Source organism: Drosophila eugracilis, unplaced genomic scaffold (genome assembly GCF_018153835.1).
Source record: "Drosophila eugracilis isolate 14026-0451.02 unplaced genomic scaffold, ASM1815383v1 contig_90, whole genome shotgun sequence".
In the NCBI taxonomy this organism is placed as follows: domain Eukaryota; kingdom Metazoa; phylum Arthropoda; class Insecta; order Diptera; family Drosophilidae; genus Drosophila; species Drosophila eugracilis.
In genome coordinates this window covers 2,260,563-2,284,965 of record NW_024573812.1, presented here as the reverse complement: position 1 = coordinate 2,284,965, position 24,403 = coordinate 2,260,563, and the positions used below count along the sequence as shown (strand labels likewise).

The 24,403-nt window shown below is 41.7% G+C and overlaps 1 protein-coding gene across 8 annotated transcripts; it reads left to right on the top strand.

The window, feature by feature from the left end:
• Positions 1-178: 178 nt before the first annotated feature.
• On the top strand, positions 179-20,454 carry LOC108112512 (RNA-binding protein fusilli). Of its 8 annotated transcripts, XM_017222406.2 has the most exons (13): positions 846-1,489; positions 4,819-5,112; positions 9,382-9,636; positions 11,425-11,701; positions 12,053-12,142; positions 12,215-12,269; positions 13,155-13,265; positions 13,423-13,693; positions 13,759-14,085; positions 14,179-14,325; positions 14,392-14,638; positions 18,884-19,122; positions 19,289-20,453. In XM_017222406.2, the coding sequence occupies exons 2-13, from the start codon at positions 4,984-4,986 to the stop codon at positions 19,724-19,726; spliced, it is 2,586 nt and encodes an 861-aa protein (XP_017077895.1). In that variant the 5' UTR covers positions 846-1,489; positions 4,819-4,983; the 3' UTR covers positions 19,727-20,453. The 8 variants fall into 8 exon arrangements, with proteins under 8 accessions (XP_017077892.1, XP_017077891.1, XP_017077890.1 ...); XM_017222405.2 differs by having other exon boundaries at positions 13,759-14,325; positions 19,289-20,454; XM_017222404.2 differs by lacking the exons at positions 18,884-19,122; positions 19,289-20,453 and having other exon boundaries at positions 842-1,489; positions 14,392-17,662.
• The last annotated feature ends 3,949 nt before the right edge of the window (positions 20,455-24,403 follow it).

Below are 24,403 nucleotides of genomic sequence, written 5' to 3'. Positions count from 1 at the left end.
TTATGTGGTAATTGAAAAGAGCTGCACTTCTAAATCAAAGGAGTTAACATACCGATAACGATATTTTATTGTCTTACGTGACACGCTATGCACAGGTAAGCAACCTACGCATACCGACACCTGCGCTCTCTCTTTTCTCTCTCTCTCTCGTTGGTTTTGACCAAAACGCGTTTACGTTGCTCGACTGTCAGCCAGTTAGTCTTCGTCGCCTGTTGCTTTTGCTCTGTCTATCTCGCTAGCTCAACAAAAAACAGTGATATTAACTTCTAAATATAATCTCAACTAACTTATAGTTAATAGCTGTCAATGATGCTTCTGGCCAAAAGGAAATGTAAACAGGTAAGCAGACTATTCTACGTAGGCAGTCACTATTCTCCGTTGGTAATTGAGCAAGCGAAGAAGAGGAAGACTATGAAACAGAAGAAGAAGAGCTGGGCAAACAGTGTACAGGTGTAAGTGTGTGTGCAAGGGTGAGAGTGTTGGTGAAGCAGCGCAGGTAACTTCCAAGTGTGAGAGAGGGAGATAGAGAGCGCGGGTCATGCTCATTGAGCGTATCTGTCTTGCGCAGCGTGGGAAACTAACAGAGAGGGAGAGATCAGCTTAACGGATTAGCTCTCATTTATAAGTCAAGCTTTAACGGTGGAGTATGTATTACTCTCTCTATGACTCTTTCCATTGCGTTGCCAACTACTGCGATAGCCTATTGGCAAACACATACACCTGGGTATGTTGTTGTTTTTATTAGTATGTGCGTGCTGGAATCTTGTTTGGCCTCTCTCGCTCTCCCTCTCTTTTGGTAAGCACAGCTCACTCACCTCATTTTACCTTCGTGGTTACCTGCGTTTCGTTGCGGCGATCAGTTGTTTTTTCAACTTGAAACCAAGCGGATGCGCGACGGTCGTTAATAAAAAAGTTAACAAAAAAGATCCGACTCACAAACACACATATAGAAACGCTCGCACGCATACTCACACCAAATAAAAACTAGAAAAAAGACAACAAGACAAAGTGGTAGAAGCAACAGGTCAAGAAGAAGAATAAGACTTGTTTGCTGGCTTTATATTAAAATAGTTAACTATTTAAGAGGCCAAAAAATAAAATTAAAACGTAAAGGCGTTGTATTAACTGTCACTTATGTATGTACAGGCATTCAATGCTTGAGTGTGTGCGAGAGAAAAGAAAGTGCAATAAAAACCAAAAATTGTGAAAAGCCAACAAGTGCAGTGTATACAACGTGTTGAACGGATAAAAACCTAAAACAAGAAAACAGTAAAAACAGTTAAGTTACCGCGCAGCAAAAGAGAAATAGAAAAAGAGAGTAAGAAGGCGAAGAAGCAGTGGAAGAGGAGTAAGTGGAAGCTGTAGATATCATTTACCAACAACCTGTCGCATCTCACCAAAGATCAAAAGCAAGAAAGAGAGGGGGCGAGATCAAGAGCGCCAGCGAAAAAGAGGTAGAATATCCGATTGAGAAGCAGTTGTTGTTGCTGTAAGTCAAAAAATCTATTAAATATACTGAAATGAATGAACAAAATCAACAAAAACAACAAAGAAACAACAGTAAGACGATGCTTCAAACAAAGTGAAAACAAATTTACAGTTACCTGCGACCAAAACGAAGATGCAGAGAGAAAGAGAACGCAACTTGTTTATGATACACTTCATTGAAAAAGATGGACTTCGTTTTAAAGGAAACTTAAGTTAAATCAATTTCAAAATATATTCTTGTTTAAAGACATTTTATTAAAACTTGCATATTAAGAGCCTGTTCTTTCAAACAGTTGTTAATAACAATAACAATGTTGTGTTGTTTTTTAGTAGTACATTTTTCCATGATAAGATATTGATTAAAATTGAAACTCATGCTGCTTAGGGAAAATTATTGTTTACTAATTCAATTTTAAAAACAAAGTAGGATAGGGCATTAAAATTTCGCCTTGTGCTGAGACTTTTTCATCTGCAGAATCACAGCAACAATATAAGAGTTGCACTTGTTGCTTGCGTGAGATCCAGTTAAAAGGGGGAAAGAGATAAAAGTCCAGATAGAGCGAGTCTAAAATATTTTCCTTCTTCTCTGCGTTTTTGTTGTTGTTGTTTGAATAACTTTGGCAATTGGCATTTCTCGCTAGCAATTTTGCGCAATCATAAGTTTCCTGTTGCTCCAACAACAACAACAGCTAACGGCACACGCCAGCAGCAACATCAATAATAAAACTGTATTTGCAAGCGGGGAACAATGTATAAAACAAAAACCGTAAAAAATAAACTTGCGCAATTCATAATTTAATAAGCAAGCCCGAAAAAAGAAATACTGAAAAAACAAACAACCAACAAGTAAAATCTGCTCACTTTCTGGTTTACCAATCAGCAGGTAGCAATTCATTAATTGCAATAGTTGTTGGTCCGTTGTCGAGGAATTAGCTCGGTTTTTATTGCACTCCTGCTGCGCCTGTCACTAATTCGTATTTAATCACAATTTAATTGTATTGTCTTTCAAAAAGTGTGGAACAATCAGAGATTGATCTTTGTTAACAGTTAACTTCTACAAACGCCAGACTACCAGGTTTATCTCTTTAAATAATGATTTTTCTATCTTATCATCATTATAGCACCAAGATTATAAACAATTTTCCTTTAAGAATAAGAAAACCCGATTTTGAAGACATTAGAAAACTGTTAACTAATTTCGTATGAAACAAAAATATTTTGTATTTATCATAAAATACACAGGTCATAATATCAACTAAAGATTTTTAATAAAGTCCATTATGATTTTCCCTATGGAATAACACAATTTAAACCCTTAAAAAGGATAAGTATAAGTATGTTATATTTATTATTACCCCATCTAATGAAAGTTCAAGTTATTTAAGTTTCACTGTAGTTTGATCTGCAGTTAGAGTCTACGTTTCGGGTTTCATAATTTTAATGACGACCCCAGCGCTTTCCCATTGTCTTTTTGGTCATTCTTTATTGTACTTAATTGGACTCCGACTTGCGTACCGTTATTCATTAATGAAGAGAGTACCTTTTCCAACGAAAGGGAAAACTTATCAATGCGTGTCTGCTGCCCTTTTCGTATAATAGTATCTCTCTATCGTTTCCATTGCAATCAATTAAAAGCACATAAACCAACTCATAAGCCCATAACTTATGATATGCAACTCTCGAGAGGTTGAGGTAAATCAACAGGTTTTAATAGTCTGGAATGGCTTAAAGTCTCGGAACAGGAAATAGGGCACTTTAGGGCCTCTAGTTTATATATTGCAACAGTGAACTTACCGCTTTACGGTTTAACTAACCCCAGAGGTCAAAGAAAAGTGTCAAGATTAAGAAACTTACGAACCCGTTTTGGTTTTTTATTTTATAAACTCAGAGGTAGTTATTCTTTTTTGGGGAGTAAGAAATCGTGGGAACCTGTATTGATGATGATTTCCTGCTAACGGAATAAAGAGTTACAACCAAAGGGCAGTGCAAGATGCAAAAAAAACGTTAAACGTTAAAAACCCGTAAAAGGCAAACGTCATAAATTGCACAAGACCCGAGATTATAACCACAATCGCTCATTACCACACGGTCGCTCTTCGAGATGATAAATCCCCTCCAGCACTACGAGTTCCAAGTCAAGTGTGGACTATAAAAGCAGAGCGTTATGCTACAGTCCAACTTCCATAAGTTCAACATTCAAAATCAAAATTCTTTAAGTGGAAATGAATGGAAAATTTCTCTTCTTATCGTGTTGTTGGAACTTGGAACTTTGAACTTCTCGAAGTTTTAATTTAAATTTATAGATGTTATCATATAATGAGTTAACGTTCTTTGGAGGGATCACCTTTAAGTTTAAAGCTTTGAACTACACGAAAAACGAATTATGATTTATTGATGGTACAACTTAACATGTCTAACACTTGTCAAAAACTTTAAGTATAATAATTGACATATGTGAAAGATTAGAGTTCGAGGTTGGACTGTATAATCCAGCTTCCGTTCCGATCTGATCAGATCCGACAAGAGGAGCACTTAAAGTGGCACAATTACGAAAGTCTGGCCTTTTTGCACGTATGCATTATTTTAAATTTTAATTACAACAAAGAGCCATCATTTCGACTACAAAGAGCGAGTTGCGCCTGCGCGCCCGATTAACCCATAAGCGCCATTTTTTTTTGTTGAACTCTGAGGGTCTTGTGTTTTCATTAAGAGTAAAACTTTTCACATTAAAAATGCTCATAAAATTGCACTGTAATTTTTTTGTTTCGTCTCTGGTCTCCGGTCTCCGTTCGCCTTTTCGTTTGTTGGGGCGAAATTAAATTTCAAATCGCCAGCCAGGGGTTAATACTTTAATTTCAATTTGACCCCCTTGACGTCAGCGGTGTTAGAAGCTCCATTCCGAGCCAATTACAAATGCAGCTGAAAAGCGGCAACGCGACAGGAAAACTGACAACGTCACATGGGTTAAGTGACGGACGGACGATGGATTGCATATGCAAAATGTCGCCGCTGTGTCAAGCGTTTTGCCAAGTTTCGAGCGAATCACCGGACTTTGGCTTTCTTTTCGAAGTTTTTTTGTCATTTTGTTTTAGTGCAAGCTTACAGTACTATATATACTATATAGTAAATATATATCTTTATAGTGGTTTCGCTATTGGCAAACTTTGACTCTGCCACAAACCGATTCGCTTTGTTTGACATTTCTTGAACGCACTCGTAATTAGTGCTTACTTAATATGCAGCCCAAAGTCCAAGTGTGCAGTTTTCCAGTATCGATTGTATAATCACTAATTCACCCTATCCCTCTCCCCCTTCTTTTTTTTTTTACAGGCACAACCGCTGGCGGTGCAGCCCTGAGATGCAGATCAACCAAAGCTAGTCTGGTATGTGGCTTCAGTTCAAGGAGCAGAATCACTAGCAATAACATTAATTAAGGGATCCAAAGGATCCAATATCTTCAACACGATCATCACAGACGAAGAGATTGACAACAAAATGCAGGTACCCGAACACGTTGTTTCACTGTACATCGCCACCTGTGGCCAAAATGGACCCGGTCTGGGATCGGACGAGAAGGAGATCATTCTGCTGGTCTTTGTTCTCTTGGAGGCCACCACTGGACAGGTGAGTTAAGCTAATCAAATTGATTTTATGTTTATGAAAGGGATAGAATTAGAGTTAGGATTAGCTTATATATATTATATTTTTGAGGTCTAAACTATCTTTTTAACTTGACATGAGAAAGTGGGAATCTCAGCTAGCGCCGCCCACTGACCACCATTTTGTTGGATTGCTCGGCTCTCATCTACTCTTTAATTAATGAATGCTGGGCGATAACAGACCCCTCGAACACACACACTGAGAAACGAGCGCTGCACTTTCAACTGTGTGGAATGGCGATCGTTTATTATGTTACAGCTCTCGATTTTGATTCGCCAAAAAAGAGAGAGCTTTAATAGGGTAAACCATTTTGGAAATACTTGAAAATAATACCAAGATTACTCTTTTGATGATGATCGGTTAAAAATAATATAAACAATAATATTTTTAGATCTCCATGGCTATGAAAGGGCTGCGATAGCAATTTAACCTTTCAAAAATTCACTTATTTCATAGTAATAAAGAAAATTTGCGCTGACCAAAGGGCTCTCAAAGGGAAATGCTTGAAAATATCAGCGATTACGTTGCACTAGACTGCAATCACTTCCAGATGTAAAACTAATTACTGAGTCTAACTCTTACCAGCATATATTTACAAAGTGCGAGAAAGGAATTTTGAGATTAACACTCTCGAACCCTGTCATTTCGGTAGACTTTTCCAAGCTCCACGTGTCGTTCTCCATTTAGAAGTGACTACTTATGTTGTTTTTTCGGGGAGATCCCTACTAAGTAAAGGATTGAGTTGCACATTGTATTTGGCTATTTGCATATTTTGAGTTTGCCAAGCGATTGACACTAATTGTTTGGAAAAAATCTTTAAACATCCGAGGTGGCTAAGGGCAGGCCAACAACCGAGACTTGCAGTCTCGTCGAAAGCCCTCATCTTAGACCGCCCCACAGCATTACGAAATCCAAGCGACAAACTATCGCCGGCCATTAAAATTTATTTGTCAAACGGCAAAAACTAATTTTCCAAGAAAGCAAAGAGAAGATTTTTTCAAATTGCTAATGATGTAATGATGTGGGCTGGCCATCCTTTTGGAAAATGTTTTACCATAAAAAGATTTAGCAATGTTTTTCAGACCATACTTTGTATTTTTCTAAGATTTTATGGAGAGGTTTGAGTTCTTCCAAAAAGATTAAGTCTATCTGTTTCGCCCTTAATAGAGTTTTTTGGTTTTTTTTTAAACGATTTGTTTTTGATTTTCAAAACTTGGAATAATTTATTCTCCTCATTATCGGTTGCATTGACTTGGCATTCGATTTTCCCCATTTCGATGCAGTTCGTGGGGCTAAGTTATGTCGCTTTCAGTACGCAATTTTATTTGCCTACAGCTTGACAATCTCGAGAGCATACAAAAAACCCGTATCGTATTGGGGGATTACGTGGGCGCTTCGATTCCGGCGGAGGCTGCGTGTTCAGAGGCATCGACTTGGGAGATATTACTTATATATAAATATATATATATAGTGGAGGTTGTTTTCGCACCGACTAGAACTGATGAAGGAAATTGCCGGCCATTAGATAGGTCTGTGTGTACCTTCGGGTCGGGGCTCTTGAGGTTATTTGCTGGCATTAGCCGGGGGTATCGGAGATGTTTGCCTGACATTGTCGCGATTTTATGACGAGCACGCAACATTTTAGTAAGTGCAGCTAGCTCCCTGCCCGTCCTGCCTGCCAGCCTCGTGAGCCCTCCTCCTGGTTGATCTTAAGTGGTATTTAATGGCGACATTGGGGCTCAGCAATTACGAATGCTTCTATTTAGAGTTTGAGTGAGATTTTTTTGCAAATTCAATACATTGGAAGGCCCTGACCCGCTGTCAGAGCAGTCAGCTTCAGTCTTTGTTGGCTGCCAAAAAAAACAAAAAAAATAATATTATGTGAATTAATTAGCTGAACTTAAACTCTGGCTTCCAGCTAAGTGGCTATATGTTGGCTTTCGCAAAACGTTTCCAGCTCTGGGGTTAATTTTTATGTTAATCTTTGCGGTGAGTCCCCGCAGACGCAGATTATTAGTATTATTATATCGCTTTCCTCTTGCTATTTTTGGCCTTGGGGTCATGGGGTCAGCGGCAGACGAACGAATTTCTCCAAAATCCTTACCTTTCTCTGCACCCTCTCGATCATTTGTTTTCGGTTCCTAATGAACTTAACAACTAGCATAGACCAGACTTTTGCGGAATATCTATATAGATATATGGATATATAATTCAGATGTCTGGGCATATCTGAATAACAAATTCAGTCTGCGAAATATATGCTAATATCGGATACACATTATGATTAAACTTCGCAAACCAGTTGAAAGTGGCTCTATAACTTAAAGATAGTGTCACTATTTCTATGACTTGACCGAATTTTCAAAATAGTTTTAAGTTACCTTAAACTTGCTGAATATATTTAACAATGAGCAGCAGACAAAAGCGTGATTGTTAATAACTATAAATAAAATGTATAACGTAAAGTAAGATTTAAATAAAATAAGAGAAAGTAGTAAAGACGTCATGCAAAGTGTATATTTTATTAAACAAATATAGATCTTAAAGCGTAACTATTAAGATTGTTATAGGAATTAAAAACTAATATCAATATTGGTCTAAAGTGTCACAGTGAATCCTCATTTAGTAGCCTCGCATCATCGTGATCGTAATATTCCATTGACAGCAATTGGTTTTGAAGGCCCGCCTGCCATAGAAGTCGACAGGGAATTATAATAATAATGGCCAATATGCTGACCGATTCTGACTGTCATTTGGCTGCCTAATGGAGCGACTGAGGGTCTTTTTTTTTTGGACAGCTGACGGGGGGAGTGCGACCAAACTGTCAAATCGGATCGTATTGATTATGGCATTTGTTTGGCCAGCGTGATAAGAGTATATATATAAATGGACAGTAGACTTTCCACAACGGAAATATCATTTTCCGTCTCAGGTTATCCATTTTCATGTCAACCTGATCTGATCTCAAATTGAAATTTCTCTGTTATAGATTTCTTGCTGGAGTGCAATTTTCTTAATTCGATATAGCCATACACTCACTAGCACACTCGCTGACTTACATATACCGGTGCAGTAATTGGCATGTTAATTACAGGCTAGTTATGACTCGTATGGCAACAATTAAAGTTAATTAACATTCGAAAACGAACTGCAAAAAAAAGCCGTCTAAATAGAGTGGCCGAGAGGCAAGACGGGGCATGGGGGCCTACAGTTTGAGCCTGTTCTTAATCTCTTGAACCAATTAGAACTCTTGGCTGAACTTTTAATTAACCTATCGGTGTTTATATTGAGTTCTATTGAGAAATCAGTGGGTTAATGTAAACTCTGGGGTATATACCCTTTCCTAAAATATTAAGATCCCTCAATGCTGGCATAATTAGGGGAAGCTCTTCTTAACCCCCGAGTGAAGCCCACATTCGTGTCCGTTGAATTTAACATGACCGCAGCTCATGCATTTTTCATTTCCTTCGGAACCGTACTTTTATATACCACGTTTCCCATTTTTTTTTCCACCTCCAGCAGTTTTAGTATTGTTCTGACATTCAAAGCCTATGTAAATTCGATTTTGAACGCCGGCAGAAGTTGGAAAACAAAGAAAAGCACCATTTTTAGTTTTCTTCCTAAGGCCTACGCCTTGTGATTTGCATAGCGCCCAACTACCTGCAGGGAGAGAGCCTCGATTTCGATTCGGATCGAGACCATCTTTGCATATCCGCTGACGCAAGACCTAGTCTTTGTTCCCTTGGGATTCGGAATTGTGGTTTCCAGTTGGCACTAAACATGAGGTTTGTAGGAAGAAAACTCGGTTAAAACTCTCCCAGAAAGCACCAGAAACATAACATTACGTGCTGGGTTTCAGGTGTACTTGACTATCGGATGTTGGTGATAGGAAAAATTGACTCGGTCAAGAGCGGTTTCTGTTCCAAATGATAAGACTGGGAACAGTCATGCTTACTGTGTTTTTGATTTGGGCAAGGGTGTGGGTACAGGTACACCCAAGTTTTCTTAAATTTTATAAAATATTTTCCTACTTAAGACTTAAGACCATCACTAGAACTTTGTATATTAAGCAACGCCTAAAATTACCAAGTTATTATAAAATAATAGTACCTTTTGATAGAGTACCTATATTACATATCTAAAACTAAGGTTTATATCACCCCTATCATTATGACAGACACTTATCATTGTCAAGGTAAGCTAATGAATATTTCTCCTCTATTTTCATTCCAGATTGTGGGCACTAAACAAATACTCGTGCGGCCGGATGGCTACTTCATCAAAGATCGCACCATCTCTGGCTCCTCAGACAATTCGAGTGTGGCCAATAATACGGCCAGTTCACCGCCCCTGGCTATTGGAGATACCAATAATGGCGGTGGAACTGGAAGTGGCAATGGAAATAGTTCGGAAAATGGATCTGAAATGATCCTACCCATTGCAGAGGCCCAGGCGACGGGCAAACCTTTAAGCGAGGCCATCGAAGAGGTGAGTCTAATCCAATCTGATCCATGCGGTAATCAGAGCACGTTGTTCGGGTTGTTTTGGATTGTTTGGATTTGAGTCGGTTATCAGCTGATTGTGATAAGATTACGCTTGCACTATGCCACCACGAAATGCACATGTTTTTTCGGGGGGAAAATCTGTTGGGTCTATTTTTGGAATGCACCCTCTAAAATAGAGAGTGAGTCGTTGTTGGTCCTTGCCCCGAGTTTTATGTGGCACGCTGTATCGGTACTTATCAATGGGCATCGAGTTACTGGAGTGGTGGAACTACACAGAGGAAAATGTAATATAAATGGTAGACCTATTAGGTAGATATTTTGGTATTATAACAAATGTTATATCGTGAGTTAAGATCTAATATTAGCTACTATTTACATAGGAAGTATAAATTACCCTAGTCCAGCTGTTGTTATGTATAGTTTTTAGATAAAACCTTAACTATTTTTAGAACAACATTAAGCTCAGTAGACTTATCAAACATTAAAATAAAAAATCATTCTAAAAAAGAGAAGATGAATGATATTAGCCATATCAAAAGTTCTCTGATAAGCTCGTATGCCAGATCTAATTTTGATTTTTGGTAGTAACGATGACTAAACTAGTTTCTTGCGCAGTCATGTCGGGTTGCATTATCCTCTATGTAAAGACCTTTGCCACACCGAACAGATTCCACAACCATTCAGAATGCGAGCAGTATAACCCCTTGAGCCCTTATCTGACCCACTAATAAGACACACACTCCAGGCAAGCCCCCGATTACATATTTAGCTGCATTCTGACAGAGGAACTGAAAAGCAACGACATATATTATGACCAGCTGATTGAGATAAAATATCTCGATATGAATGTAGTGTTTTGAAATGTTTGAAGAGTGGAATCATCATCTTTGAAAGGCAACTTCAAACATTCGATGCCCTCTCAGCCTTGACTAATAATTCTTAATAGTTTATTTAACGAATTTCTGTTTTAATGATGGCTATAAACTTGAGTGGGCAAACTTTTTATTATTTATGGTTTACGAGTTGAAAAAAGTTGAAAAAGAATTGGCTAGCATAAAGTTATAACCCAAATCTGAATCTGAATGTTTCTGTAAAAAAAATCTATAAATAATTCCAATTAATGACTGAACTTTAACATACGATTTAATCGTTCTAAAGTTAATGAATTTATCTAATCTTCTTTGTATGATAGCCCATTGGTCAAGGCAATTACTTAGCACGATTTAAAACTGCATCTGGAGAACCTTTGTTCCCTGTCCAGAGAGAGTGTGAGATTGAGAGAGATCAGCGCGTGACGCATTGGGAATCCGGCACAAGTCTGGCATACTAATTGGCCAAGTCAATAGGGCCAATAAAGCCATTGGCCGGGGAGATAAAGATGCATTCGAATGGGGTGGGAAGGTGGCTTGAGTTTAGTGATGTCATCTGGATTATACTCCTTGCTGTGCCACGATTTCGAGCTAGTAATGCGACATTAAGCCGCGTGTTATATTTACTCACCATGACACGGCTGAAAACTGTTCACTTAATTGGCAATAATTGCCGGCCAACAAACGGGTTTAAGCCAATGTCATTTGGGGCGATTGTGGGGAATGTGGCACTATCAGTGACCCAAAGTAACTACTTTTCCTCAACGAGCCAGTGGAATGTTTGGGGTATTTTTTCCTATCTATACTAGACTTAACCTTTAACCCTCTCCATCTCTCTCTCTCTTAACGACAAGTGCTAATTGCTATTGGTTACTAATTACTCTGCTATCTCTGATATTTAGTTTGATGCCTATCTACGATCTCTGTCGCTCCACGATACGGAGATCAAACTGGTGACTGACGGCCAGTTGCCCCTGAGGCAGTGCCTCCATCGGGAGGCCAGTGCCAAGGACGTGGAGCTACCGACGTACTATAATCGTTTTAGCGATCTCCGCAAGGAGTTCTTGCGCTACAAGTCCGGCGACCTTGCCCGCGCCCTCGTTCCTGTTAAGGATGTCAAGAAGATGCTGCAGGCACCAACGCAGCCCATGCCCCAATCCATTGCTGAAATGCTTGGAGGTAAGTTTCAAGATTGATTGCGAACATATCAGCTGGCTTTGATGCAAAAACGTTTATTTATATGCAAATATCTTTGCTTTGAGCTTTGTGTTGGTATTTAAATAATCTTCGATTAAGTTAACTAAGTGCAGATTTCGCTAATGGGTTATTTTAATTGAACTGGTTTATGGCTTCATCTTGAAAAGCTTTTTGTCCTTCAAGCTTTAAGCAGAAACTATTGCTTGTAAGGGATGATGAAGTCTGCTATTTTATCCCTTTCTATTTTTATATAAAAAGTGGGTTCCATAAAACAATGGTTTAATTAAGAGTACATCTGTTTTAATTAGTTTTTGTTTACTTTTATCCCAACAGAGCTCAACACCTCATCGGTGGAGGACAATGACTTTTACATTCGCGAATCTCGCGACATGGTCACTGTGATCCAGACCCTGCTGCAGGCAGGTAAGTCTATATTAAGCCCACATCTTTTCTTCGAATTCTCTGTGTACTACCTGAAGTTATTTTCTTGTACAGGTCACAAATTTGCTGCTAACGAAGTGGTCAACCTGGTACTGGAACCTGGAATTTGGTAAGTGTTTCAAAGCCCATCTGAACTAGTTCGCCGGTGGAAACCCAACTCGACCGAAGCCCCTCTCAGCTGATCCAAGCACTATTTCGAGTGGAAATCATTCACTCAAAAACTCAAAACGATCGAATTCCGAGACACACAGAGACCGAGCCCACAAAGAAAACCACTCAAGAAGGCCCCAACAAATCTGAGCTGGGAGCGTCGCTCGCGTCAGTCTTCGCATGGATTGGGAGGCGATAAGAGCTAAGTCGTAGAGTCGCGTATAATATTTTCCAACTGGGAATCGGGATCAAGATCCAATGGTATTGGATGGCATCGTAACACGGATCAGAGGCAACGTGAACGCTCGGTTCTTGTTATCGCGAGATCGCCTAGGAAAATTTAATTTTACCTACCTAGCTCGAGGTCTGTTTTTTCTTTCGGTCCAATCATTATAAAATATTCAATTAGCGCAGCTAACAGAGGTAATCTAAGTACCTTGCCACTCGCCGAATGGCAATTTTCTAGAACTCCTTGTTGCCCCCGCCGTCTGCCAACTTTGAGATTATTCATGTTTTTATTTGTTCGCGCTGCTCGTTTGGTTTATTTTAATTTTTTATTTTTTTTTTTGCTGGCCCATTTATGCATGACATTCGGTTATATTTGTGCGATTGTGTGTGTGTGTGTGTGTGTTTGCGGGAGAGTCAGCAAAAATGTTTATGCGACTTCAGTAATCGTCAAGAACTTTGGCTGCACATCGGAACGTGACTGCGACGCCTTTTTCTCCTACTTCTCCTACTTACCCCAAGAAAAGAGGTCCCCACCACATGTTGCATAACCTGCTTTTTGGATATGGGTTTTCCAATAGCTCAAAACTAATGGATTTTCTTGATTATTTCTCCACAGCTCCATAGACGACGAAATCGACGGTAATTGTATAGTAAGGGCCAGAGGATTACCCTGGCAGAGCAGTGACCAGGACATAGCCAAGTTCTTCCGAGGCCTCAACGTAGCCAAGTAAGTTATGTGGAATGAGAGAGGGGGGCTGGCTTACCCAAGCCCACGCCAACCCATTGATAAGATAGTTCACGGGGTCGGCCGTATCGAGATTACGAGCGACCCACTTTATGGTCTCCCCACCCGCTAACCGCTCCTCTTCTTCGAATTCTTCTAGGGGTGGCGTAGCCCTCTGTCTGTCTCCGCTGGGACGTCGTAACGGCGAGGCTTTGATCCGCTTCGTGAGCCAGGAGCATCGTGATATGGCGCTCAAGCGGCACAAGAATCACATGACCACCCGTTACATCGAGGTTTATCGGGCATCGGGTGAGGATTTCCTGGCCATAGCCGGCGGAGCCTCCACTGAAGCCCAGGCATTCCTGTCGAAGGGCGGTAAAGTGATCATTCGGATGCGAGGATTGCCCTATGATGCCACCGCCAAGCAAGTGGTAAGTACTGGGAGTAAACCAGCTAATAATCTAAATAACTAACTTCATAAATTCCCCATCCCTAGCTGGACTTTTTCACCACAGGCGACAATGCGCCCTGCCACGTTCTAGACGGAACCGAAGGTGTGTTATTTGTTAAGAAGCCGGATGGAAGGGCCACTGGAGATGCCTTCGTACTTTTTGCCCACGAGACGGATGCGCCCAAAGCGCTGGGACGGCACCGTGAATCCATCGGACAGCGGTACATAGAGCTATTCCGTTCGACGACCGCCGAAGTTCAGCAGGTGCTCAACCGGTCGATGGACCCCAAGAACTACGAGTCGGGCAGCGGGCACAGCCAGCCGCCGTTAATCGCCCAACTGCCATCGATGCAGCTGCCGCTGCTGCCGCAGGTGGGTGCCCACAGCCTCACCCACAGCCTCGGAGCCAGCCCCGCTAACCTGTGCCCCCCCGTGCCACCTCCCGCTCTCCCTCTCCCCACACAGCACCTCATCACATCGGGTACCACCAAGAACTGCATCCGGCTGCGCGGACTGCCCTACGAGGCGATGGTCGAGCATATCCTGCACTTCCTCGATGACTTTGCCAAGCACATCATATACCAGGGCGTTCATATGGTTATCAATGCGCAGGTGAGTTTTCATATTGATTGCTCCATTTGGTCAACTTTCTAATATTATTTGCTTGATCTCTTTTAGGGCCAGCCAAGCGGAGAGGCCTTCATCCAGATGGACCAGGAGGAATCGGCTCGTCTGTGTGCCCAGCGCAGGCACAATCATTACATGATGTTCGGCAAGAAATATCGTTACATCGAAGTGTTCCAGTGTTCCGGCGACGATATGAATATGGTCCTCAACGGTGGCATCGCATCGCCGGTGGCCCAGCCGCCGCCACCACATCTTGGCCACGCTCACAAGCAGCAATCGTTGCTGGCCGCCACCACGGGTATGTTTAGTTCGGCGGGTCAGTCGCCGACGACCGTAGCCGCCGGTACAGCTCAGTCGCCGCTAGGCGGCACCCATTCACATACTCACCCGCACTCACATGCGCATGCGCACGCCCCGGGCCACGCCCATGCAGCAGTCGCTGCCGCTGCTGCGGCCCATCACGGATTGTCCGCCTCGTCGGCCATTTTGCCAGGCCTCTCGGCTGCCGCTTCTGCATCCGGATTAGCTTCTTTCATGACCGCCGGTCAGACGACGGCAGCCGCAGCTGCTCATTCCGCTGCCTCGTTACAAAATGCCGCGGTGGCTTTGACCCCGCAGGGCTATGCCCTTAATCCTTTCTCGCTGCCGCCGCCAGGATCTTCGGCTGCTGCAGCAGCAGCCTCAACACCCGCCCTGCTGGCCCAACAGCAGGCTCAGTTTATAGCCCAACAGAGTTTGCTGGTGCGACAGCAGGCTGCTGCCTTAGCCGCTGAACAACAGCAGCAACAGCAACAGCAGCAGCAGCAACTCTATGCCAGTGCAATGTTGCAACAGCACCCGCTGTACTTGCAACAGCAACAGCAGCAACAGCAACTGTACGCCAGTGCCATGTTGCAACAGGGTCAGCCACAGTTTGTGCTTATGCAGAGGCCCTCGTCCGCCTATTTGCCGCCCTTTCCGCTCGGCTATATGTCCGCTGCGGGGGCGGCATCAGGAGTGGGCGTGGCGCCAGGAGCAGCAGTTGCTGGGGCAGCGACGTCAGCAACATCGGCCACCGCCAGCAACGCTTCGCTGAGTCAGTCGATGAAGCGGTCTTATGAGAACGCCTTCCAGCAAGAGGCAGCGGCAGCGACGGCCAGCGCGGCCAAAAGAGCCTTAACCCGTCAAAACGGCTATTACAATTCTTACTACAATTCGGGATTGTAGATCCCAAAAAATAAATTAAACAAAAAGAAAGAAAGCTAACCTGAAATAAGAGCTCCAACTCCAGCACTTCGGGCACATTCCGCGAGTGGGTGGGGTGTTCATATAATACCTACCTTAAGGCGCACACCAATAACCATATCATATGTACCATCATGGCCACACTCACACTCTCACTCACACACATACACATAGCGCATACCAGACATTCTCTAGAGCTTAATTATTACCAATTCGGAATGTAGACTTAAGTACTTTTCTTGTATGGAGTACTCGTAGTAGCCTAAGCATACTTGTCTATGGTCTAAGCGAATAATACTTACTATATATATATATTTAATATAAACCAACATACACACACGCGGGCAAACACACACATATACACCCACAAGCACTGCTCACCCATACACGCATAAGTACACCAGCTAACAGAGGGAATTTATAAAAAGGATCAAAGATCAATGATCCTGATCACTTGTGTTCTACTAAGCGACATTCCACACTTATGGATATTGTTTTGATTTTAATTTTGATCTACGCTTGGTGTGAGTGTGTGTGTGTGTATGCACGCGTGTGCGTAAAGAGGGGCAGAACCTTGGCTGCCCTTCGATTCGAAGGCAATCAACAGAGGCTAACGTGGCTCATGGAGGGAGCTAGATGCTGTGGACGCGTTTCTGGTGGCCACCACCCACGCCCATTCAGTGCAATCTAATTTTAGTGTTAACCCTTTGGAACCCTCCTTAAAATATATATATATATATATATATATCGCCATGAGCTCTCTCCTCCCCCCATGAACCACGTCAGGTGTTGGCTCAAGCGCAAATTTAAACTGAATTCGAAACTGAAACCCTTAAAACGAAATCAAAAACCGAGAACTGTTTACGGGCTAACAACACGAGTTAAGCAAATATCACGAAACCCTGTTTTCTGTAAGGAAAAACGTTTTTCTTTTTCCATGGAATAACCGATCGATGGGTGGAGTTGTGTGCCTATCGACGACTTATATACCAACATTTTATACACGCTAGCTTTAAGATTGTGCGACTTGTAAAATGGTTTTGCATATATATCATATATATATATATTAATATATATATTAATTTAACCCGGCGATCTTTTCCCGTGTCTCTCCATGGCCGCTAACAATCAATTATTAATAATCTCATCTCGTCTGACTTGCAATATCCGTAAAACACACCCTATATAAATAGTGTCTAGATCTTATGGTGTAGCTATTAAGTGTGCGTAACTGGTGTTAGTCGCAAATGGGATAAAAATCTCTATACTCTACCTACCTATCACAACCCTCTATCTCTCGATATCACTGTTTGTGTGTGTGTTCTCTGTCATCACTAATTTAGTCGGGTTCAGATCTTGATCTAGTATAGTCTAAAGCTTGTTGTAAGTTTGGGCCGCTTTAGTGTCTATATCTATATACATAAATAGTGTGTCTAGTCTGCATAATCGGATGTTAACTGGTTACTGGTGACTTGGGATTACATCCCTGCAAAATGCTTATTAACTTTAAGACTGTCTTAGCTTTGAAGGAATTATGATTTTAAAGTGATATGATAATGAAAACTTTTAAAGTAACTTACTAAGCTAAGATTGGCCTTTAGTTAATAAGCGTTTTGCAAAATGTTTTTTACACACATGCGAGCTTTTGTCCGTGCCTTACAGAAAGAACATTCCTGACCTGTCCTATATCCCCCTAGCTTTACCTATATCCGTTCTCCTGCTGCGTCTAACACTGAGTTCCGCTCGGCTTTTTAAAGATCGAGTTTAGCGAGGGAAAGGCATGGGAAAGATAGTCAGCGCCTAGCCTAATCCTTAGCCTAATATAACCATTAGTTTTAGATGTAGTATGGCAATCGAGTGGCTTCAGAGCGGGTTCTACGGCCACTTTAAAGAAACTTAAAAAAAACAAAAACAAACACATACACACACACCCATAATCAATAATATTTACTTAACTAGTTTGTAGGCAAAGAAGTTTTTAATGTTTTTTGGAAACGATTTACGATTTTTGATATTCCATTCTTTTTTACCACTAGATGTTAGTGAACAATCTTTGATTAATTTTTTACATCAATAAAAATACGACATACCGCCTAAACTAAGCCCGCTCTCTCTCTCTCTATCTATCTATCTCTTTCTCACACTGCCACCATCCCTTTCGCTCTATTGTGTGTTGTTACCCGAAGAGTAGAGGATCGTACCCCAAAAAAAAAACCTACTAATAACCAACATCATATCATAATGGGTTTACTTCCTTACTAACACAGATGATCCCCTTATCGAGAAGATGAGAATAAGCCCTGCTCCCAAGATCCTTCTTCCTAGTCTTATCCCTTATCCTTGCAACACTATCCCCCATCATTGAAACACCTATATATGTACATGTAACTGGGGTATCGGGCTTGGGCTTAGCTTTACACTCGATCGCGTTTTCAGCGCCTCGTCCAAGGGCAAAAACAAAAAAAAAAAAGCTGGGAGTGGATATCCGGAATCGGCATTTGGAGTTTGTTTGGTTTACTGTTTCCGTCACTGTTCTAGCCACATAAATACTATCGTAACTCTAAGTGGAATGTCCATCATGATCGTACTAGTCATAGTCGCATCCTGTATGTAACTCGACGCAGTCTGTACCTTCGGGCGCATACTCTATAATCTCAATTATGGTTCCTCTCAGGGGCCTGGTGCTTGGATTAAACAAAAAAAGAAAAAACAATTAAACAAATATTGAAAAAAAAACTGAAAAACAAAATCAAAATTATCAATACAACAATCGGCAAAAACATGTTCAAAATTTGTACTCGTACTTGTGCGCAACTGTTTCATGGTCTCTGGGTGAGGTGGTAAGATACTCGTTCCAAAATACCAACTATATATGTCTCTCCTACCATTTGCAATGTCTAAACGGTGAGTGATTTGAATACAATTTTGCCCCTGCTAATCGACTACTAACTAAACTGGCCAATTAATTACGGAGATAAGATCACTACTAACTAACCTAGTAACAACTAAAATTATAGATTGAGCTACAAAACGATAACTGAGTGGCTTAATTACCACTATAAAGAAAGTATACTACTGAAACTAAGAAGATTGGTTGATGCATATCCTTAGACCCACGCATATATACCTGTATATCTTGTATATGTCTGCTGATCCCTCTTTCCTGCCCCCACCCCCTCTTCAACAAGCAAAAACATTACTCACAACACTGATTACCCCGATATTCCCCCCGATTCGAAACCCACCTCTTTATCGTTGAGGAACCCCTGGAGAGGATAAGATTGCAATGGAATAATACGTGTTCTTTGTTTTCATATAGGTGCCACTGTGCTAGGCGCTCACTTTGGCGGGCCCTTCCCGGCCTATGGTGCGGCACCGCCACCACCGCCGCCCCACACACCCTTGCTGGCCACGCCTCGATCGCACCACCATCCGCACCATCACCCGGCGTCTGCATTCTACCCACCGCCGCTCGTCTACTGGCCCTACCCGAGTCCGCCCGTCTCGCCAACCACCTACTACAGTCAGCCGGGAGCGCACTCCCCTTCACAGCCACTGGTGAGTGGAATTAGAGGAGTTTTCACACTCCATAAAACGTAACACTCCCCTGATAAGCTAGAAAATGTTTTCTTTAATGTTAAATAAACTTATAATTTGTTATCATAGCAAGGCTAAGCTTATAAAAAATTGGTAATAATTATTAACAACTTTATTTACATTCCAGTACCCCTTGGACTTCTTTCCACCATCGCCGCTTTCGCCGCCCAACGTGGCCATTCCGAACACAACTGCTGGTTTGATACTCACGCCCACCAAAACGGCGGTGTCCTTTGTGCCGCCCAAGCAATTCTCACCCACCACGACCGGAAGCGGAAGTGTCAACTCCAGTACCGTTAAGATACCTGTTCAGGTGGTACAAGCTAATCAGCCAGCGATCGCTTTGAATGGAAGGGTGGAGAATGCCACTCCTACAGGAGCAAATGCCACGCCCTCAACGCCTCAAGAGGCAAATGCATCACAAACGCTGTTAACCATAGACACCAACCATGCCACGCCCACAACAGCCGCTGCGCCACCGCTAAAGACAGGCAGTCAAGGGGTGTCGGGCCCAGCTGCCACGCCCATTGTGAGCAACTCCTGCGTGGAACTTTTCATCTCGTAGAGGTGCAAAACGGAAAAGCTGAGCTTTTTTTTTTCTTGCCAATCGAAGAAACCTATTCGTTAGTCTAGTTAAGAACCACAGGCCAAGCTAACTCCAGCCGAGTCGCAAACCTGCGTGGTGAGTTTTGAAACGGCGGCGAAACAAAACTCAAAGTTGGAAATTTAAAAACAAAAAAACAAAAAAAATTGGCACGAGCAAAAATCAAATGGAATCTCGCCGCCGCCCCTCATGAATTTCTGTAACAATTTAACCCCAGCTAATGTTAAGTAGTTAGGCTGCCCAGTGCAACTCATTCGATGTTCTATTATTATTTATTCCGCTGCAGGCATTGCTGCATTGCTGCTCCATTCTATCCAAATATAACATACACATTAGCCAATTAGCAAAGTGAGAAATACGAAGCAAATACGACAAATTTATCCCTAGTCAATAGTCAAATTATTTATACAATTATCTATTTGTAAATGCATGTTAATGTTATCGAAGCCGCCAAATCAGTCAGCGATTATCCATGTTTATTATCCCTAGGCTTAGACCATCAAATATTGTTATTATCCTTGTGTGCACGCCCAGAAAAAAAGGAAACTTCAGAAAAACAACAAAAAACACCTTTTTGCAATCTGTTTTGTTTGTTAGCCCATTCTACGCAATGAAAAGATATTATCGTTTGTTTAAAATATACAAATAAAATTTTTATTTTAAATTACAAATTTTTTGAGATTTATTTATTAACAGTCGAGTTCGAGGTTAGCTAGCAGATTAAAATTAATTCACGTAGCCGGATGCAATTACGAATCAATTAATGCCACTATCGATGGACGGCAGGTGCAAGACGACATCATAAATAATCCCTGTTACGGACACTGATAAATCGTTGACAAATGGCGTTACAAACGGACGAAAGTCCCACCGACCAGTTTAAAGGACACGGTCGTTGTGAACCATCATCCGGTCGCACCGTACCATTACCATGTGACCGGTATCGCATTTAAAATAGATTAAAAATTGTGTCGCAGGTGAAACGGGGTTAGTTCTATGCAGCAGCAGGAGCAGCATCATCATTTGCTGCAGCTGCCAGGAGCTTCCTGGTGTCCTGGCATCCTTTTGCTGCTTTCCACTGCTCACATGATAATTTATCAAACGTTGGCGCCGCTGCAGTGGACACCACTTCCTTCTTTCCGGTTACCGCTTCCTGGATAGCCCAGAGCCTATCAAAAGGACATTAGGCGTGCCGCTCCCGTTGACAAGTTGGCCAACTGCGAACAAGAGAGAAGTAAATGAAAAAGCGTCGGTTAATGCGCCAAGGCCAAATGGAAAAATATGAGGCCAACGGTTGCAGAAGTAATACTGTGATTTTTTTGTGTTTTTTTTTTTGGGAGGGTTCTTTATGGCCGCACACTTGACTAGGCAGGCGCCCGTCCTGCACTTCCTCTAATGGCTCGGAAATGGCCGTATAAATCTCATTTGTAATCGCAAAGCCGAAAAAAACTATCGCCAGACAACGCCTAAAGTAGGCAGCCCGAATAATGGAGAACTTGCCGCGCAAGAAGAGTTGTTGCAAACTTTCCACCGCTCTGCTGCCACTCGAAACTAAGTCAATAAAAAATATAACCCAAAAAAGGAAGAAAATAACAAAAATAGTCAGCGGTGCAGCAGGGAATGCAATAACAAGGATCCCAATTGGCGGCAGCGGCATATTTTCGACGACTTAGCGACTGTCGTCGCCACTGCCACCGAAAAACGGATTTTCCGTTTTGGTATTAAGCCATCGAAACTTTTATTGATTTAGGGGCTTTCGTTGCGTCCCAGCGAGCATTTCAGTTGACAGGTCTGCTGGAGACAACTGCCAAAGAAAATGAAACAAAAAAAAAATCACTTTGCATAGCCGAAAATTTAAGCCAGGATGTGCTTTTTCATTGGTCTTAAATCATGGAAAGTCAATTATGTTATTGGGTTCTTGAATCCATAATTGTTTTGACTTGCTTTCTAAGTAATTTTCTATATTAAATTATGCAAATAGCTTTCTTAATATTAATCCTTAAAATTCAGTTTCAGTTTCAGTTTCGTATTTTTGTAGTACTTTGCCCTGCTTTCCAGCTAAGAAGTTCAAATAAAAACAGGACCCAACACCTGCACGACAATTTTTGACCAAATATTTGCCAAGTACCTCAAATAAACGCCTCCTTGGCTGCCCCTGCAGCCAATTGTGTCTCCTTTTGAGTTGCTGTTGTTGCTGTTGTCTGGCGCAACAAAAAATCAATTTCGGGCACATTACCAGCCTGGCAACTTGATTTTATTATTTACTCGTATTTTGCCGTTTGACAGATTCGCCTGGCTGCCCTCAAAATTTCAAGCGCACTCATACTCCTTTCCCTTACTTGCTTTTTTTTTTGGTTGGCGTTGGAAAATCGGAAAAGCGAGGGGCTTTAAAATTGCCCAAGGGGGCCCAAGTAAAATGACTGCAGTGCGCCTTTCGCAAGGAGCAGATAAATCGAAATAATAAGAAAGAACAAGCTACAGCAAGAAAAAAAAACATATATGTACAGAGAAAACGAAGCAAAATCCATGTATGTTTGCTCACAAATCTTGGGCAAATAAAGCTGGAAAATTCTGAAGGGGAAAATTCAGGAGGGGGGGAAAGGGAAAAGCGGGTAAGTGCGGCTGGATTTTACGTTTTCATTAGAGACTGTCTCGGGGAATCCTTTTGCCAGAGAGAGATCCAAGTTTACTGCAACTTTATCCTATTTTACAAACTACTTTAGGCAATTGATTGTCTGCGAATGTGTCTATAAGTGTGTGTGTGTGTGTGTCTCAGCGGAGAGTGTGTTTGAGCATCTGCAAGTGTGTGCGAGTATCTGAGTATCTGTGTATCTAAAAGGTGCCGGCAACTGAGCCAGCGCTTTTTGATGTCTCTTCTTTACTTTTTCCCTTCACTGCTGCTACTCTTTGCTCTTACACGATTTCATTTACTTTGTGCAGCACAAAGCCTAAGCACTCTATGTGTGGGTGTGAATTGCCAACTGTGCATGTGTGTGTGTGTGTGTCGTACAGTATCTCAGTATGTGTGTGTATCTCGGAGGCAATGAAGTGCATTTGAAGCGCACTTGATGCACGTACGGCACGCAGCGCCTTTTTAGACGTATTGTAAATGACTGCAGTGGGCGGTAAAAGGGGGCGTGTGAGGACAGCGCGGTTCGTTAGTTTGACACACACAAACCAATACACACTCAGAAACACACATATGCGAGGTGAAAGGAGAAAGAAGAGATAGCTATACAGACAGACAGGAAGTGAGTGTGTGTGTGGGCGTCTGTTTGATAAGTGGCAGCAATTTTTTTCGTCCCCCGTCAGCTCTTTTCTGTTTTTTCTTACTTACTGCTCTGCACAGTGAGAAAATGTCATAGCGATTGATCAGTTATTCGGTGTTTAATTAAGTCTAAATATAATTTTCATGGATAAATATATGTTAACACGATTAGGCAGTACATAAAAGGGCAAATAAAAACAAATTGTTCTTCTTCATTGCCTACTTTTAGATTGTCGAAATATTTTGTATGTTTCAAATTTGTTTTCCATTTTCTTAGGCCCTGAACTCCGCTTACATATTATTTCCAATAATCATTACCAATTTAATCCTCGAATATTTTTTACTGTGCCCTGCTGTTGCTTTTCGTTTTTTTTTCCATTCTCCGACTGACACTACGTCATCTCCTTGAACCATCCTTCAGCATTCCGCAGCCAGCAAGCGGCAACCAGCATTCAGTCACCAGTCTCCTGATGCCAGTCGCCAATCTTCAGCCTTCGTCCTGCAAACGGGGGCCACTAATGAAATTGTTAATTTTTGTTAGCAAAGTCACGTACACGATGTGTTGATGACGCTGAAGAGCCGTCGACGCTGATGCCGCTGGCAATTGGCCTGGGCCAAGGAAAACCTGAGATGGCCCAAAAGGGATGGTGATGCTTGGCGGGGCCGGGTGAAATTGGGGACTACACCACTCATAAGTTAAATGGCCCTTGTAGTTTCAGTTTTTTCTTTTTTTTTGTATTTTTATGGCCTGCCTTCGACAAATTGCTGGCTGGCATATTTATGAGCAACAGTTTTCCATTAGCATTCGATTACTTATGGGAAGTTTGTCTTTTTTTGTGTTGGGAAATCTGTAAAGTTTCAAGTGATTTGTATGTTGCAGCAATGGATAGATATACCAAGTACATATAGATATGTATATGTATGTAAAGAGACGTTGCACGTGCAACATATACAGAAAAGACATCAACAGCCAAAAAGCGAAAAAGTCGCATTGCAGCTATTTCTGTTACGCTTGCCAACTGCTGCCAAAAAGAAGGTCCTGCCATTAATACCGTTTACCTCTCGCTCTCTCTTCTCTCCCTTTTTTTGCTTTCCTTGTTCCCCTGCCTTGGCACGTAGCCATTGCAATTGTTGTTTGTGTTTTTGCTGTGTTGTTTCTGTTGTTGCTGCTGCCCAAATGCGAATTACGTATACGCCAAGTGGCCCGCTGGCTGGTTGCCTGACTGTTTCGCCTCAGCTGAGTTCGGTTTGCATTTGTTTGGCATTGCATTTTATTCGGGATTCTTTTTCCTTTATTTTATACCTCTTTTTTTTCTAGTACTTTCTTACTCTCTTTTTTGTTTATTTCATTTTTAGCCATTGTACTTATG

Bases quoted from the DNA above. Each gene is read 5' to 3' on its own strand.
- LOC108112512 (XM_017222403.2), top strand. From the start codon at position 4,984: ATGCAGGTACCCGAACACGTTGTTTCACTGTACATCGCCACCTGTGGC. The intron at 12,143-12,214 runs GTAAGTCTATAT...TTTCTTGTACAG, and splicing joins CCAGACCCTGCTGCAGGCAG to GTCACAAATTTGCTGCTAAC. The intron at 14,326-14,391 runs GTGAGTTTTCAT...GATCTCTTTTAG, and splicing joins ATATGGTTATCAATGCGCAG to GGCCAGCCAAGCGGAGAGGC.